Here is a 15899-nt window from a genome sequence, read left to right as displayed (position 1 = left end):
AGTGGCAAGCCCAGGGTAAAATAAGAATTAAGCCATTTATTTATTAGCCGGGATTCATTTTTAAAGGTCGCCTTCCAGACTACAGTCTGTTTGTCTTATTTTTAATATTGTGTTAATTTCTTTTTTTCTTTTGCAACTGCAGCATTAAAAAATGTAGACTGATATTGTTTAGCCTAATAATCTAAATCAGATGAGAACTTTCTAATGTGCTATTTAATCATCAACATCAACACAGTAACTGCAGCACTTTTTGTATATTTCATGGGTTAGTGATGCGAAATTGCTCTCTTGGTATTTAAAATACGATAAAGTGCCTTCTAGGATGTCCTTCATCTGGATAGTTAATAGTTCCCTGTGTGCTTTATAACATAATCTAAACCAGAGTTTGTAGCAATTTCTCTATAAATGTATCACAACTTTCTGCACGCTGTTGCCCCACCGCATACAGCTGGTGCTCTTTTTATTTTTTTCGCCCCTGCACCTCACATATCCCTCCAGCCCTCCACTGGTAATATGGAAATGTGTGTGTAAAAAACAATAACATATAAAACCATAGACCATTTGGCACATTCTGTTTAATAAATACAAAATTGTCACTCCTGTATATATATAACAATGTTCATGATGATGCTTTGCACTAGTTTGGTGAACTAATGCAGCTTCGTCGAAGGCCAGTCAAAAGACATCTTCCTCTGCACCGCTGTCAGTAGTAGCTGAGGTAGGAGAGGAACCACAGTCCTGAGTGCTGCATTACTCTTCACGCTTTTTACAATGTAATCCTCACAAATCCTGTCAGAGGAAAAAGTCTGTTATTTTTTTTATTGCAATTTTGGGTAAAGATATTGAAAAAAGTGCTGTTGTTTTTGAAGTTTTACATGTATAAAGGATATGGCTGCATCTGGAAAATGAGCATATCATTGCAGGGATGCTGAAGAGAAACAAGCAAGAAAATGTGTCAGGAGCTTTTTGACATGATCATAAATCATAAAACTGTCAGTGTGTGATACATACTTTGAGGACATCAAGGAAGTATTCACAACTTCCACCAAACACAGTCACATCGGAGTCTGTGCCTATGCATGCTGTGTGCCACAACCTTGAAGAGGAGAAAAGATGGATGATTTATTGCGAATCATAAAAAAAAATCTATGCACAGCTATATTCAGGCTTTTATACCTTGGTTTATCCGTAAAGTGATGCTCAACTTCTCTCCATTTCTTCGTTTCAACATCAAACAACCACCCATCACCTGATGGAAGAAAGTGTGTTTTATTGAAAGAAACATTTCAAGAGGTAAATGAATATATCAGTGGGTATGTTTTCTTACTCATTGGTTTGCAGTCCATACTGAGACCTCCAAACAGGAACAAGGAGCTGTCTGATACTGCTGTGAGTGTATGCCACGATCTGGCCACTGGAGCGGAGGACACTGGGATTCTGGAAAACATATTTTGCAAAGACAACACCAAAATCTTACACCGCAGATCTCCGGCAGGCTTACATTCAAGAAGATAACAATCTTGTCTTACCATGACTAACTTGATTGTAAAATATCTGGGATGGAATTAATCTGCAGATGCTCCGGTTCAAGATGGGACAAAACTTTTCAATGCCTATCAGTTTTTGAGCACTGACAACGGCCAAAATGTGTCCAGCAACACACTAGGAAGGCCTTTTTTTTCAAGTTTCCAGTTTCTGGGTTTACCCTCTGGTTATTTAGCCCACTGAATATGTGCAGTATGCAATCACATACATACATTTCTGACCACGTCCATGATTCAAGGTTCAGGCAGTGAATGTCACTTGTACTGGTTTCCTGCATTTAAAAGAAGGAGGAGGTCAACTTACAAATGACAGTTTTACTTTCTGTGTTTTTGATCCTGCATGTCTACTAATGACTGTATGCAGATGTGAGAGAAGAGCTGAAAAGCATATAGAGCTCTCACCATGATTTTGCCTCCAATAACGTATCCTCTGTGACCAAGTGTGGCGCTGGCATGGGCGGCCCGGGCGCTTGGAGCCCGTCCCTGCAGACAGAAAGAGTCACTCCAAAAATCTTAAGAGATGTTACAAATATTCTTGACATGTTACATTCTTCTTCAAAATGTTCAACAACTTATGAAAAATAAATATCACTAGCTTGTATCTATGTACGGTATCCAGTGTATAAGGGTTGACTCACATAAGTCTTTGGTTCACTCCAACTGGCCTGCGTGGGGTCAAATATGTGCACCTCGTTGTTCCATCCCCAGATCAAATCCACTAACTACAAAAAAAAAAAATAATATGGAGGATGACAATATACATATCTTCGGTATCTCTGGTGTAGACCTGAGACAGATTAGTATTATGAAAAAAATATTACCCATGATTCCTCCTCGACAATGAAACAGTCCTTTCTGCTGCGGACATCATCCGTTGTTTTTTCACCATATCCTCCGAAATAGATGATCCTGGGGAATAAAAAATAAATGTTACCATTATCCACCATGCGAGTGCAAAATATGGTTTTACTTCATATTGGAGCAACACTGCTTCACAGCAAAACAGTGTTGCAGCATTCTCCTACTCAACTGAAGTAGATGGGGACTTAAAAAAATAAAACATAAAACATAAAAAAAAAACATATAAAATGGTTCCATGCAACTTGACTGGTGTAGGCCAAATCTATTTACACCCACTTCAGGCTGGGTGCGTGCTAATGCTTTTGGCTTAGCCCCTACATTGAAGATTTCAGCTTAAAAAGGGTGAAAATAACACCTTTTCATTTAACAGACGCTATTGTCCAAAGCCACTTACAGTAATTCATACACTGATTGCGGTGGCTGCCATGCAAGGTGCCAACCAGCACATCAGGAGCAGTTTTAGGGTTCAGCATCTTGCCCAAGGACACTTAGACATGCAGACCAGGGTAATCAAACCCACGGCCATCCATTAACAAGACGCTGGCTCTACACCTGAGCTGCTCAAATATTTGACCCTGACGTGATTTGAACACGCAACCTTCTGATCTGGAGTCAGACGCGCTACCGTTGCGCCACAGAGTCGATGCGTCAAATTAATTTTTTCTTGGGGCTTCCAGAGACTTGGATTACGCCAGATGGCTTTTAAGCACCTGAGCCACCAACCCAAAGTGTTATCATTTGACAACTTGGAGAGGAGAGTCAATAATCAACTATCATTCTCCAGAAAGTTACATTTTGTTGCTTTGAACCAAACGCCAGAGACAATTTTGCTGACTACTGGGGCTCCAGGTCTTGCAAAAATGGCTCAGAATTTACTTAAACAGATGCAGAATAAATGATACTGGAAACAGCTGTCTGATAAATATATTAATCTGTCTCAAAGACATAACTCACCTTCCATTGTAAACCCAGCAGGACAGTTTGTCTCGAGGTGATGGAACAGAGCCGCTCTTGTGTATGATCTTTCTCGACGTGTATTTACCGTCTGTCAGGTCGACACAATAGATCTGTGTGAAGTCAAACACTAGTCACTTCAGGTTTGCGCAGTCTAACCTGTGATCCTTTGCTGTGATCCACTGTGTCACAGGACTGATATACATTTTTTTGAAGGACTGGTATGTTCAAAAGGGTTTAATTTTTGGCACCCCCTTCAGGGGTAACTCCACTTTCATTCCACTCATTCGTCTCTCTTTTCAAAAGCTGCGCCTGCATAACCCACGATGCAACTTAGCCACTGAGTGACATCACTGAAGGCAACTTATGAGTACATGCATCTTCCTCTGGAGCCACTAAAGGCTTTATACCACTTTTTCACATATGCAGTAGTACTCATCAAGACCTGTAAACATACTTTAATGTGTGAAATTGTTGGAGTAACCCTTTAAGACAGTAAAATGTTGGTCGGTTTGATGGTGCCATCCTTGCTTCTCATTATAAATGTTAAAAGCAAAAAGGTACATTTATCAAATTCCTTGCCATGTGCCAACAGTTTAATCAATCATCTGAAGTATATGTAAGTGTCATGAAGTGTATAGAGCATCACTGTGCTCATCAATGTCCTCAGTTATCACCCTCACCTCATTGGTCTGTCCACTGAAATCATAACCTCCAAATATGTACATGTGTCCATTCAGGGAGCAGCCACAGGCTCCTGACATTGTGGGCGGCACTTGCCCAGTCATGTTGAACATTCTCCTTCAGATTCACAAAAAAATGTGGTTTAACTAGTTAAGTCATAACTAGTGACAACACTGATGCCTGCAGCAACAACTAGACAGTAAGCTTGTAATTACAAAACACAACACTGTCAGAAAATAGTGAAACAGAGAGAGAGGACAGCAAGAAATGTTTGACTTAAACATATTGAATATTCTCACCACGCACCCCGCTCAAGGTCAAATACCCAGAATTCATCACTGGGTATACGGGCGGATGGAGTAGCAACTGCCTGTAGAAAACACAACGTGTTTGTTACTATGAACAGAAATATGGAGTTGTTATATGTCTTGACTCTGTCATTGACTAACCATGCAAAAACATGTGCCATGTATGCAGCTGATAGCCATTTAATTCGGTACACCTAGATAAAACTAATGTTGCTTTTGGACTGCAACATTGCAAAATATTGAGAAGTGTTTGTAATATTTTGTCCACCATGTTTAACTCAATGAGGGTGAGGCAGATCCCAGAGACACCGGTTTGTATTTAAACAGCACCATGAACGGCAGCCTCTAACACGACTACTACTACAGTTCAACCGACACCTCTGTAAAAGAGGTTAAACCAGAACTGAACATTACAACCTTCTTGAAGGCAGCATTCACTTCAGGGCTGCTGTGTTAAATTGATCCTTGTGTACTTAATAAACTGGCAACTGAGTAGGTCGAAATATCAAGTTTGTTAAGTGCTTCAAAACACATCAAAAACTCCCAAACCCATGACTGATATTCATTATGTCATAACTTTTTGGATAAGGAATAATAATAATATCGTATATTATATTATATGCTGTTTGTGTTGCAGAAGTAATCTATTACACATGCAAAAGTTTATTTTCCTTACCCCAGATCCTCCCCACACATACAGCAGGTTTTCCTCCACCACAGCCGTGTGTCCGCTCCTCTCCCGGGGCACCAGCTCCGAGCAGTGCTCCCCAAATTCAGAATTCATGATTGGCTCCTTTAATGCAGTGGAAAGGTGTGTGTCCTTATGCCATAGTGATCGACATTTATCACACCTGTACACACCTGACCCGATTCAGATTCCCAACTTCCTTGGATACAGGGTAAGGTGGAGTCAAGTACAAAATACTAAAAAACAATTCTTAAAAAGTTATTGTAAGCAATCATTCATCGGGCAAATGAGTGGCAGATAAAAAACAAAGCAGAAAATGAATCCTCAATGATAAAATCCAAAAGCTTTTAAATACATATTTTGCTTCTCACGCGCTACAATATGCTTACTTTTTCTTGTTCGTGTTGTTCAACTACATTTGCGTGTCAACACAGGTACAACCCCTCACCTGTCATCCTACCTGAGTCGTAACAACCACAGAAACTACAACTTCCGGTTTCAAAATTAAACTGACAGCTGCCTCCTGTGGATACACGGCTGACTCTGTGAGACTACTATCGCTGATAATAATAATAATAATAATAATAATAATAATAATAATAATAATAATAATAATGGCGTTAATGTAAAATAACCATATTTTTAAAAAAACAACAACTTTATTTTGCGCGCTACAGGAGCGCGTCAGCGGAAGTGACGAAACACATGCGGAAGTTGACATTTAGCGCCAAGTCTTGAGTTGGACAGTCACAAACATGGATGTCGCTCGCAAAATAAAGACAAAAGTGTCGGCTGGCTTCAAGATGCGGGGACTCATGCTACGACCGTATGTATTTTAATAATGGGTATAAGTTGTTAAAACGATTTTGGCGAATGTTGTAACGTTGTTGCCATTCGTGCAGCGACAGAGCTAACACAATGCATCTGTCACCTCAGAGGACACACAGACACAGTGGTCGAAAAACTTTGTGAGCTGTAATAGTTTGATGCAGGCTGTGGTTTTGTGTAGGTTTTTATGTTTTCTTAGGTTTTGCTGTAACTTGTTATAACTTTCATTGCTTAATGTTGGATTTAACTGACTGTTCAGCATCAGCTGCTGAATGCTCATTGCAGTTATTCCACTTCAACTCAACTATTTTCAACACTTGAAAACCTTCAGAGGCTTCAGCTGACACTTTTTTCCCACATTAAAGTGTATTTACATGTCCTTGGGATTACTAATGCATATGGCTTATAATACAAAAACAGCAACAACATATGCCTGTCTTTTTGTTGTGTTGTGCTCCAGTGAAGCCAGCAGGTACCTCGTTGAAGTACTGGAGTCTGTCGATCCCTCTGAACTGGATGATGTCATTGAAAGGGTCCTGGATGCAGTGGAAAAGCAGCCGTGTAAGTACTGCGGTACTACCGGTCTCTCCAGATCAGTGTGATTGGTTCAGAATCTGCTGTATGCAGTGTGTTTCTTTGTTTTCCTGAGGTGTATTTGTAGATTTTGACCACAGTTTGTTTTTTTTCCCGAACAGTGTCCTCTAGTATGATAGAGCTGTCTGTGGTGGAAAGTGCTGTGCAGGATTGCACTCAGTCTTGTGATGAAACCATGTAAGTGTTTCGATCGACTGATCTCTCCATTAGTTTATTTTTCCATTTTATAGCTTATCAGCCTACTATTAGATGTAGTTCTTGTTATCAGCTGCATGTTCCTGTAGAAAATCTTACGAATAAGAATTGTTTAATTCAATTCCAGAGATAATATTTTCAACATTATTGGCGCCTTCGATGTGCCCAGATACATCTACAGTGTGGAGCGGAAGAAATTTGTACCGTGAGTAAAAGAGACTGTTTCTTTCTAAGTGAACCAAAAATGATTTCAGATGGATTGGCTCAGTTTTTTGCTGCTGAAGCTTTAATTTATTATATAACTTTTTTATTCAGAATTAGTATGACTCCCCATCCGGCCCCCAGCCTGTGTGGTTTGGCCAAAGACAAAGCTGAACTCTTCAGGGAGCGCTACACCATCCTACAACAGGTCAGTGAGCTCTGTTCATCACCCAATTCGACCCACTCTCTTTGCTGCTACGTCTAGTATATGTTGCATGCATGTTGTATTTATACGGACATGTTTTTTGTAGCGAATACATCGGCATGAGCTCTTCACCCCACCTGCAATAGGAGCTGCAGTTGAAGAGGGTCAAAACAAATTTCAGGTAACAAATCCTAAACCACTCGAATTACTACCATAATCATTTTTTTTGTTACTTGAGACATTGCACTCATGAATACTTTACTACTTTAATAGTTGGAGATTGACAATAAACCACATTTGACTGTTTTTGTTTGTTTTTGTATGATTTGCTCTTTCTAGCTCAAGACAATCGAAGCACTGCTCGGTAGCACAGCCAAACTGGGAGAGGTGATTGTACTTGGGATGGTCACACAACTGAAAGAGGTGAGTTAGTGAAGAAAGGTTCTATGAGGTCTGTGTTTCATGACAATATAGTTTATTTCCGTCAAGTTTCTGAAACATTTCTTAATTTTTTTAAGGGTAAATTTTTCCTGGAGGACCCGAGTGGAACAGTACAGCTGGACATGTCCAAAGCAATATCCTTTCATTTGTTTGTTGGAGCTCGTCAAACAAAAAACTACTTTATGTTATACAATATTTTGTTACTTCCTTAAGTAGGTTCTCACCAGTTTCATAATGGCCTGTACACAGAATCCTGCTTTGTCCTGGCAGAGGGTAAGTTACACCTACAAATGACAAAACAGAATATGATTAAAACTATTAAGTATTATTGCACTATAAGAAGTGAAGTTTTGCCCCTTGTCCCATAGGTTGGTACGAGGACTCGGTTTTCCACGTCAATGGCTTCGGGTTTCCACCAACAGAGCCGTCATCGAGCACAAGGTCAGTGGATTGAGGGAAACGTGTTCGGACAAACTTCCATTGCAAGTAAAAGTTTGAGCTGTCAGTGTGGTAATATGAGCAGTCTGACATTATATATTAGGTTAGGTCTATAACTTTTCACGTTTAAATTACAGTGAAGGTGAATGAGGATCCAGTGTCCCATCTGCCGTGTTGTGTTACTTTGTGTGCAGTAAATCTTAAGTAATGTAAAGACAAATGCTACATATTCTTTACTTAAGTGTTTAGGTCAGACATCTTTGCCTCATTTGCATCTTTCCTGATTTTTTCTACAAGCTCCATAGACTCTCTACCTCAGAGTGTCTGCAGGTCCTCAAACAGTCTAGAATTAAAATGTATAAATAATAGCCATTGAAAATCATTGAAAGGTATTAAATATGAATTTGTCAGGTCTAAACGTCGACATTTCTGATGTGAAAAGTCTTTAAACCTACCACTGAAGCTGATACTCTTTATTTACTTTATACTTACACTTACTTGTTGGCAAAATGTGGATTAGCTGAACTCACTCTAATACCAATATTCCTGCATAAAACCTACCTCTGCACGGCCTCATACAGTACATGCTGCTTCTCTACATACTTAAGTGAAATACTTGAAAAAGACAAGAAAAAGTAAATTGCTTAAAGATTATCTAAAAAAGCATTCACTTTGAATACTTTATATGCCCCGTTTCTTCTTACTTACTATGTGATCCTTACTTTATTGCCAGGGCATACTACGGCAATATGAACTTCTTCGGCGGTCCGTCCACCACTTCGGTGAAGGCCTCAGCCAAGCTGAAGCAGCTGGAGGAGGAGAATGAGGACGCCATGTTTGTAATCGTGTCTGATGTGTGGCTGGACAACGTTGAAGTGATGGAAAAGCTCAACCTCATGTTCTCAGGTATGTAACAGCATCATGGGCTCAGACCTTACACGTCGAGAATCTGCACTTTATGAGACATTAATTTATTTTAACTTCACTTTGTTGTTTCCTACAGGTTACGCTTCAATGCCTCCCACATGTTTCATTTTGTGTGGGAACTTCTCTTCAGCACCGTACGGAAACGCACAGATCAAAGCGCTCAAAGGTGAGAGTCTTTGGTCCCAATTACTCAAAACATGCTGGAGATATAGAGATAGAATCTCAGAATCTCATTAATGTTTCTGTTTTTAGAGTCACTGAAGGCTCTTGCTGATGCTATATGTGCACACCCCAACATTCACAGCAGGTAGGATCTTATAGAGTTGTTTTTCTAGTATACTCTGCTCTATTCTTAACTGTTTAAGTTTGAATGTGTCTGATGTGAACATGTCCATCCTACACCTGCAGTAGTCGCTTTGTGTTTGTTCCGGGCCCTGAAGACCCTGGTCCTGGCACCATCCTGCCAAGGTAAGCCCTCAGAGACATCTGCTTTTTAACAGCGTTGTGTTCAGTGATTTGGACAAACTTGGATAAATATGTTTCCCTCAGGCCTCCCCTGGCAGACCACATCACAGAGGAGTTCAGACAGCGGGTGCCATTTTCGGTGTTCACTACTAACCCATGCAGGTAAAAAAGATATATATTTATATATTGTTTCTTGTGCTCAGTTGACTTTTGATATACACAAGGTTGATTTGTAAGCCTTTGAGGCATGTGGAACAGGCTCATGACATTTGGTAGTTTCTCTCTTCCTTAAAACTTTTAAGTGGCCTGCTATGTTTTTCTCGTCAGGATCCAGTACTGCAGCCAGGAGATCGTCATTATGAGGGAAGACCTGGTAAACAAGATGTGCAGGAACTGCGTCCGCATGCCCACTGACAATCTTGACATTCCAAACCATGTGAGTTTTAACTTCTCTGAGCAAACCTTCAAACACAATTTTTTTGTATTTACATAAATTAACTTGTCTTCATCCTCCTCCTCTCCCCAGTTTGTTAAGACCATCTTATCCCAGGGTCACTTGACTCCCCTGCCTCTGTATGTCAGTCCCGTATTCTGGGCGTACGACTACTCCATGCGTGTCTACCCGGTCCCTGATGTTATCGTCTTCGCAGACAAATACGACCCCTTCAGCATCACAAACACAGAGTGCCTCTGTGTCAACCCGGTAAGAAACAGAAGAAACCCCAAGTGAGGGCTCTAAAAATGACCGTTTGACAGAAAATGATTGTGTTTGTCACTAATATAATTTGTCAATAATTAATTTCTACAGGGCTCATTCCCAAGAAGTGGCTTCACATTTAAGGTGTACTACCCATCCAACAGAACTGTTGAGGACAGGTGGGTTTCACTTTTCTCTCCATGCAATTCAATACAGATTACTGTAGTTTCAACCACCACTAATGTTCATACTAATCAGTTGTCTTCTTATGTGTTCACAGCAAACTTCAAGGACTCTAAAGAAGTGTGAACTTAGAACTGGATGTGTTTCAGTTGTTTTGTATATTGCCTATGTATGATAGTTATGCTTAAAATGGATTCGCAATCAAGCGACTGTAGTGTTTTATTTTCTTTGTATCTGTCTGTATGTTTTGTCATGAATAATAAAGGTTTTATTCTTTGTACTGAACATTCTGACACCTTAGTTTGTCCTAGGGTTAACAATCTGCCCTGAAGAGTGTAGAGTTACTGAATAAAATTGCACTCATTATAGATGAGTGCCAAATCAGGAGTTTTAGTTTCCATATTTGCAAGCAATTGACTATTGCGATAACTGTTGTTAATGAAAAGGGTTAAACAAGTAAAAACTTTTACTTTGAAAATGACTTGTAAATGTAATATTGTTGTTTTTTCACCAGCTAAAGACAAAAAAGATTATGAAAACTTAGCCTTAGCTTGATATAAAATATATATATTTATATATGTGTATATATATAAATATATATATATTTCTACTGTAAATAATAATTAAGAGATATGAGTGGGGGGAGTTATATTTATGAGAAAAATATATTTTAAAAAATCTCCAAATTCAGTTTTGTCTTAATATCATATTTGCGACTTTTTATATCTCATAATAAGGACTTTTCACACAGTTTCCAGTTTTTATGTTCATTATTTTTCGAATTTTTTTTTCTAAATGTCATAATTATATAATTATGACTGACCATGAGAGTACACTTGTGTATGCAGATGGCTGCTGTTTCATGCCGACCTCACCAAGATGACGGACTTTGGAAGTCGACAACTTCCGGTCGTGCCCCCAGAACGCTTGTGATGACCTCACTTAAATGTCGGACTGCTTTTTGAATTTTGCAGACAACAACCATCTGACAAGGTACGTTAACGACAGGTGTGGATACATTCAACTCAGATTTTGCGATTACAGGAGGGTTAGCGTCGACACCACCGCGGCTGCTAGCATTTTAGCACCTCTCTTTGTTTGCATTTTCAAGTTACAAAACGTGCTGTGGCTTTTCGATCCGATCTCGGAACTTCCTGCCGTGGTAGCCCAAACATTGCAGCCTAAAGTCTCCATTAAGTGTCGAACAGCTGTTGGATGCTCGCTAGCTCGGTGACCGGCCAAATAGATTATGGCATTTTTATTGAAGACGAAAGCCAAGCTAACAGCTAATGTTAATTTAACCCAGTAACCCGAAGGGGTAAGCTAGTCAAAGTAGGTCACCAGTAATCGTGCTGCCAGCTAGCATGATCTGATCTGTTCCCATGATTAATAGTTCCGCTGGTTAAGCTAGCAAGCTGAATTTTCGCCAACAAAGTGACGTAGACTGTAAAGTTGAAGGTATGTGTTTTATTTACCTAGAAAACTGCACGTTGGAGAGGATATACCAATGTTGTTGTGCCCTATTCTTTTACCTAACTATCTGGAAAATCTATTATCATTTCCTGACAGCCATTGTTTTGAATGTGGGTCGTTGTCTGATTAGCCTATTGCAGATCATTGAACAAACAGTCCAAGACTAATCAGGTAATCGAATAATCCAATCAGCTTTAACCTAGTGTAACCCAGTGATTTCTCTTTCTCACTCTTGCCCTGACAGCAGACAAAAGAGGCTGACATGGCAGAGAGAATGGCAGAGATGGAGGAGGACATGGGAGATGTGCCTGCCGGAGAGGATGACAATGACTCAGACAGAGATGATGAAGATGACAGACTGTTCGCATGGATGGTGAATGACGATATGGACGAGGATGAGGAGGAAGAGGAGGTGGAGGATGAACAGCCCTTGGACACTGAAGCGTCGGAGTCGTTTGAGTTGGATACCCCAGCTGAGCGCAGTGGTCATATAGCAGTGATTGACAGAAACATCATGTATGTGTGGGGTGGATACAAGGTGAGAAGTTAATTAGATGTATCTCCTAAAAACTGCCTTTTCTTTATATTTGTTTCTCCCCCTCACAGCCTGCATATTTATTTAAACAACATTTTGTTCCCCCTCTCTGCACAAGAATGCTCAAAACCACGGATTCTTTGACTTGTACCTGCCGAGGAATGAGATCTGGACATACAACATGGAGTCAGGAGTATGGTAATAGCCGTCACATTTAAGTTGCATATCGATAATATCATCCTAACCTTTAAATAAATGTAATTTGCTCACTATGAAAACAAATCAAACTTGTTTGTTTACAGGACGAAGCATGTAGCCGGTGGTAACCTGCACACGTCCATGTCGGGCAGCTGCGGGGTGTGTGTTGATGGGGTCCTCTACCTTTTTGGAGGTCATCACGCCAGGGGAAACACAAACAGGGTACGGTTTGCGTGTTGCATACGGCATCAAATGATTGCATCATGGTTAAGACCTTGAGGCGTGTCGGCCTGCTGTTTGCGCTCATCTTTCAGAACTCCTGTAATCTGTGTATTCTCTCCAGATCTACCGCCTGCCCCTGAGAGCGCCCAGCCTCGTTTGGGAGGAAATGAGGGATCTTAAAGGACTCCCTCCATCCTGTAAGGACAAGCTAGGGTGCTGGGTTCAGAAGAACAGGTGAGTGATGACTAAGTTTTTGTTTTTTCATTATTTGGGTGTTAAGCGGACACGTTAAATCCCCAGTGTTTCTCCTAGTGTGCTTGGGAAGTGGTAGCACGCTAATGAATTTCAGTAAGCTGCTCTTCATCGATAAATAAGCTCCCAGATCATCATCTTCTACTTTTCCACTTCGGTCACATGGTTAAATAGGATTTCAGTGAAGACGAGATTCTTTTGTAACAACATATTGATTTGAACAGTTTTATTTAAAAAAGTATTAATTACAAACTTCACTAAAAGTTTGACTTCTAGCCTGCAAATGCAAAGATGTAATGTCTTCTGGCCACAGTGTCATAAATGCAGTTTCCTGAGTGTGGTATGACAAAAATCTTAAACATGTGGCACATGTCAGAACATGTTAATATGGCCTTCAAGCCATGCGACCATGTTAACCATAGTTTGGGTGATATTTAAAGTATGTTTTGTCTGATATTGTTTCCACAGACTTATATTCTTTGGGGGCTATGGCTACGCTGCACAAGGACCTCATCAAGGGACTTTTGAATATGATGAATCATCTTCACTTGTGGTCTGTAAACCAAAAAATCTCTCCATGCATTACTGACTATGTGTTACTTCTAATTCTAGTGTGTATTTAAATATAATGCTGGAGAGTCTACGTCTGTATTTAAAATATTTGACTTGTTTTGTTGGTTTACAGTGGGACAGCCTCGGGCGAGGCTGGAACAACCACATCCACATCCTGGACCTGGAGACATATACATGGAGCCAGCCCATCACTACGGTAAATACTTGTACAGACGCCACTAATTCCACCTCACACAACCCTAATAACCCACACAGGCTTGCATGCACACACATGTTAAGCTAACTCCCTGCCCATGTCCAAACAGTAGCGTCTCCCCTTTAGGAGATATTACAATAAACACTGAACAATCTCTTACATTGTCCTTCTTCTCTCTGTAGGGGAACACCCCATCACCCAGAGCAGCTCACGCCTGTGCTACAGTCGGTAACCGAGGCTATGTGTTCGGGGGACGATACAAGGTGAAGAAAATAAAACTTAAGAATTCAGGATGTGTGTCTCTTTAGCCTCTTAATAATGAACACGGTTGATATTTCCTCCCTTATTCAAATGTGCATCTCTTCTGTTGTCTAATTCCACCTCCCGTCCTCCTTTGGCACACAGAACTTCAGACTAAATGACCTGTACTACATTGACCTGGACACATGGGAGTGGCATGAAATGTAAGCGCTGTTCTTTTTCATTCACACAAATCTCACTACACAATAATCTTGGAAGACATTAGTTAACAGGATACCTTTTGTTAATGACAGGAGGGGAACTATGCCCAATATTGACCATGTTATCTTCTAACAAGCACCAAAAGTGATCCATCGTTCTTGATTCCACCCTCGAGCATTCTCTCGTTTCTGTTTTCTATCGTGCTCACATTCCCCTGTGACCCTCCCCGCCTTGTTGTAGGAACGTTCCCCAGCATGGTCCCGTGGGCCGGTCTTGGCACTCCTTCACTCCCGTGTCACCAGACCACATCTTCTTATTTGGAGGATTCACCACAGAAAGAGAGACACTGAGTGAGTCTGGCGCTCTGTTCTGGAGTAGCAAATAACCCTCAAAATGATCGCTGGTCTCAAGCCGATATCATCTGTCTTTCAGGTGATGCTTGGCTGTACTCTGTGAGCAGAAATGAATGGAAGCCTTTCAGACACAGTCACGTAGAGCGACCAAGGTACGTCTTGTAGATAAGGTTTCAGCCAAATGACGCACACTGATTTGGGTGTGTGTTTGTGAAAGCAAACTCTTACTGTATGCAGACGGTTGTTGACATTGTGCTGTTTGTTTCAGGCTGTGGCACACAGCATGCTCCGGTCCTGATGGGGAGGTGTTTGTGTTTGGAGGGTGTGCCAACAACCTATTGTCTCATCAAAGAGCAGCACACAGCAACGAGTTACTGGTTTTCAACGTTCAGCCCAAATCCCTAGTCCGGTGAGTGTGTGCAGAAGCAAAGACGATGCCCTACAATGTACACCTGACACTGAAATGATCTTTTTTTTCTAATTTTGTGCTCCCTTTCGCCCACCCTCTCCAGTTTCTGCATGGAGACCGTTCTGCAGCACAAGGAGCGTTTGTCCAGTTACTGGGACTGCTTGCCGAAACACCTCCTGCACAGCCTCAAACAGAGAATGTCACGCGTCAACACACTGGGCTCCTAGGCTGAGAGGAAGCCATCAATCCAGACCGGAGCATTACAGGGGAATATGTGTATATGTACAGTATATACGAGATGAGCGGGTAGTCCTATTAGAGCATTAGTTTAATGTGTGTGGACACTTGCAAAAAAAAAAAAATCTCTAAGCAATAGTGAACAGCTGTGGAACTGTTGGAAACGGTCCTGGCCGTTTATTATCTTACAGGTTGAACTCTTGCAAAGCCAGTGGAACCTTTTTTAGTTGAGTAGCAGCGCTGACGGCGGGAGCCCAGAACTACCTTTCAGTTTTTTGTGCTCCTGGCTCAACATATATTTTTCAAATGGACTTTTATTTTATAACTCGTTCAGAAAAAGCTAAAGTTGAGGAAGAACACTGAAAGAAACCCTGTGTGAGAATGTGTTGTGTTAGTGAGGCCGACGGGGAAGAAATATGGTTTGGAGTTGGCAGGATTTAAGCTTTGTGAACTTCCTTCCCCTCCACAAGATTATGGTTCCTCCTGTACCCGAGAGTCAGAGGGAGAGATCTGGTCCAAACATGCCATTCACTTGTTGAAAATTGTGTTTTCACTCTTCTTGCTCAAAAATCGAACCAACTTAAAGTATGTGTCTAATGTCTTACAACTAAATTCAGCAGTGCAAGGCTGAAACAGGTTTGCTTTAACCGTGCAGACTTTTTTTTAATGATTCCTGTAACTAATGTTTGAGATCTTGAATGCAGACATCTCCTAGATCTTGGGTAGTTTAAGTTGTCACAGACCTAAAACTAGTGCTTCTTTACGCGAGACTATCT

The 15899-nt window shown here is 40.8% G+C and overlaps 2 protein-coding genes across 3 annotated transcripts; one reads left to right on the top strand and one right to left on the bottom strand.

The window, feature by feature from the left end:
- Nucleotides 1-555: 555 nt before the first annotated feature.
- On the bottom strand, nt 556-5496 carry LOC311273614 (kelch domain-containing protein 1-like). 2 transcript variants are annotated; one of them, XM_084380742.1, is made up of 14 exons: nt 5429-5496; nt 5028-5238; nt 4343-4413; nt 4043-4160; nt 3360-3472; nt 2366-2453; nt 2183-2266; nt 1947-2027; nt 1758-1816; nt 1328-1437; nt 1177-1249; nt 1012-1096; nt 876-928; nt 556-789 (listed from the first exon to the last, which is right to left on the bottom strand). In XM_084380742.1, exons 2-14 carry the CDS (start codon nt 5133-5135, stop codon nt 651-653), a joined length of 1182 nt encoding a protein of 393 aa, XP_084236868.1. In that variant the 5' UTR covers nt 5136-5238; nt 5429-5496; the 3' UTR covers nt 556-650. The 2 variants fall into 2 exon arrangements, with proteins under 2 accessions (XP_084236868.1, XP_084236867.1); XM_084380741.1 differs by lacking the exon at nt 5429-5496 and having other exon boundaries at nt 5028-5360.
- A 258-nt stretch (nt 5497-5754) lies between these two features.
- LOC311274056 (DNA polymerase epsilon subunit 2-like) lies at nt 5755-15113 on the top strand (the record flags this gene model as incomplete). Its single annotated transcript, XM_084381473.1, has 31 exons — nt 5755-5865; nt 6328-6428; nt 6563-6638; nt 6784-6861; nt 6972-7065; nt 7169-7243; nt 7402-7485; nt 7581-7637; nt 7728-7776; nt 7872-7944; nt 8675-8847; nt 8945-9034; nt 9121-9175; nt 9277-9336; nt 9418-9495; nt 9661-9769; nt 9860-10036; nt 10142-10209; nt 10311-10326; nt 11931-12224; nt 12340-12419; nt 12524-12641; nt 12763-12875; nt 13362-13446; nt 13579-13662; nt 13845-13925; nt 14068-14126; nt 14365-14474; nt 14557-14629; nt 14746-14886; nt 14990-15113. Exons 1-31 carry the CDS (start codon nt 5795-5797, stop codon nt 15111-15113), a joined length of 2946 nt encoding a protein of 981 aa, XP_084237599.1. The 5' UTR covers nt 5755-5794.
- Between the last annotated feature and the right edge of the window lie 786 nt (nt 15114-15899).

The sequence above is a fragment of the Pagrus pagrus genome (assembly GCF_965226575.1).
Source record: "Pagrus pagrus genome assembly, chromosome: 18".
NCBI lineage: Eukaryota > Metazoa > Chordata > Actinopteri > Spariformes > Sparidae > Pagrus > Pagrus pagrus.
Note: the sequence above shows the minus strand (reverse complement) of the source record. Positions and strands in the feature narration are given on the sequence as shown.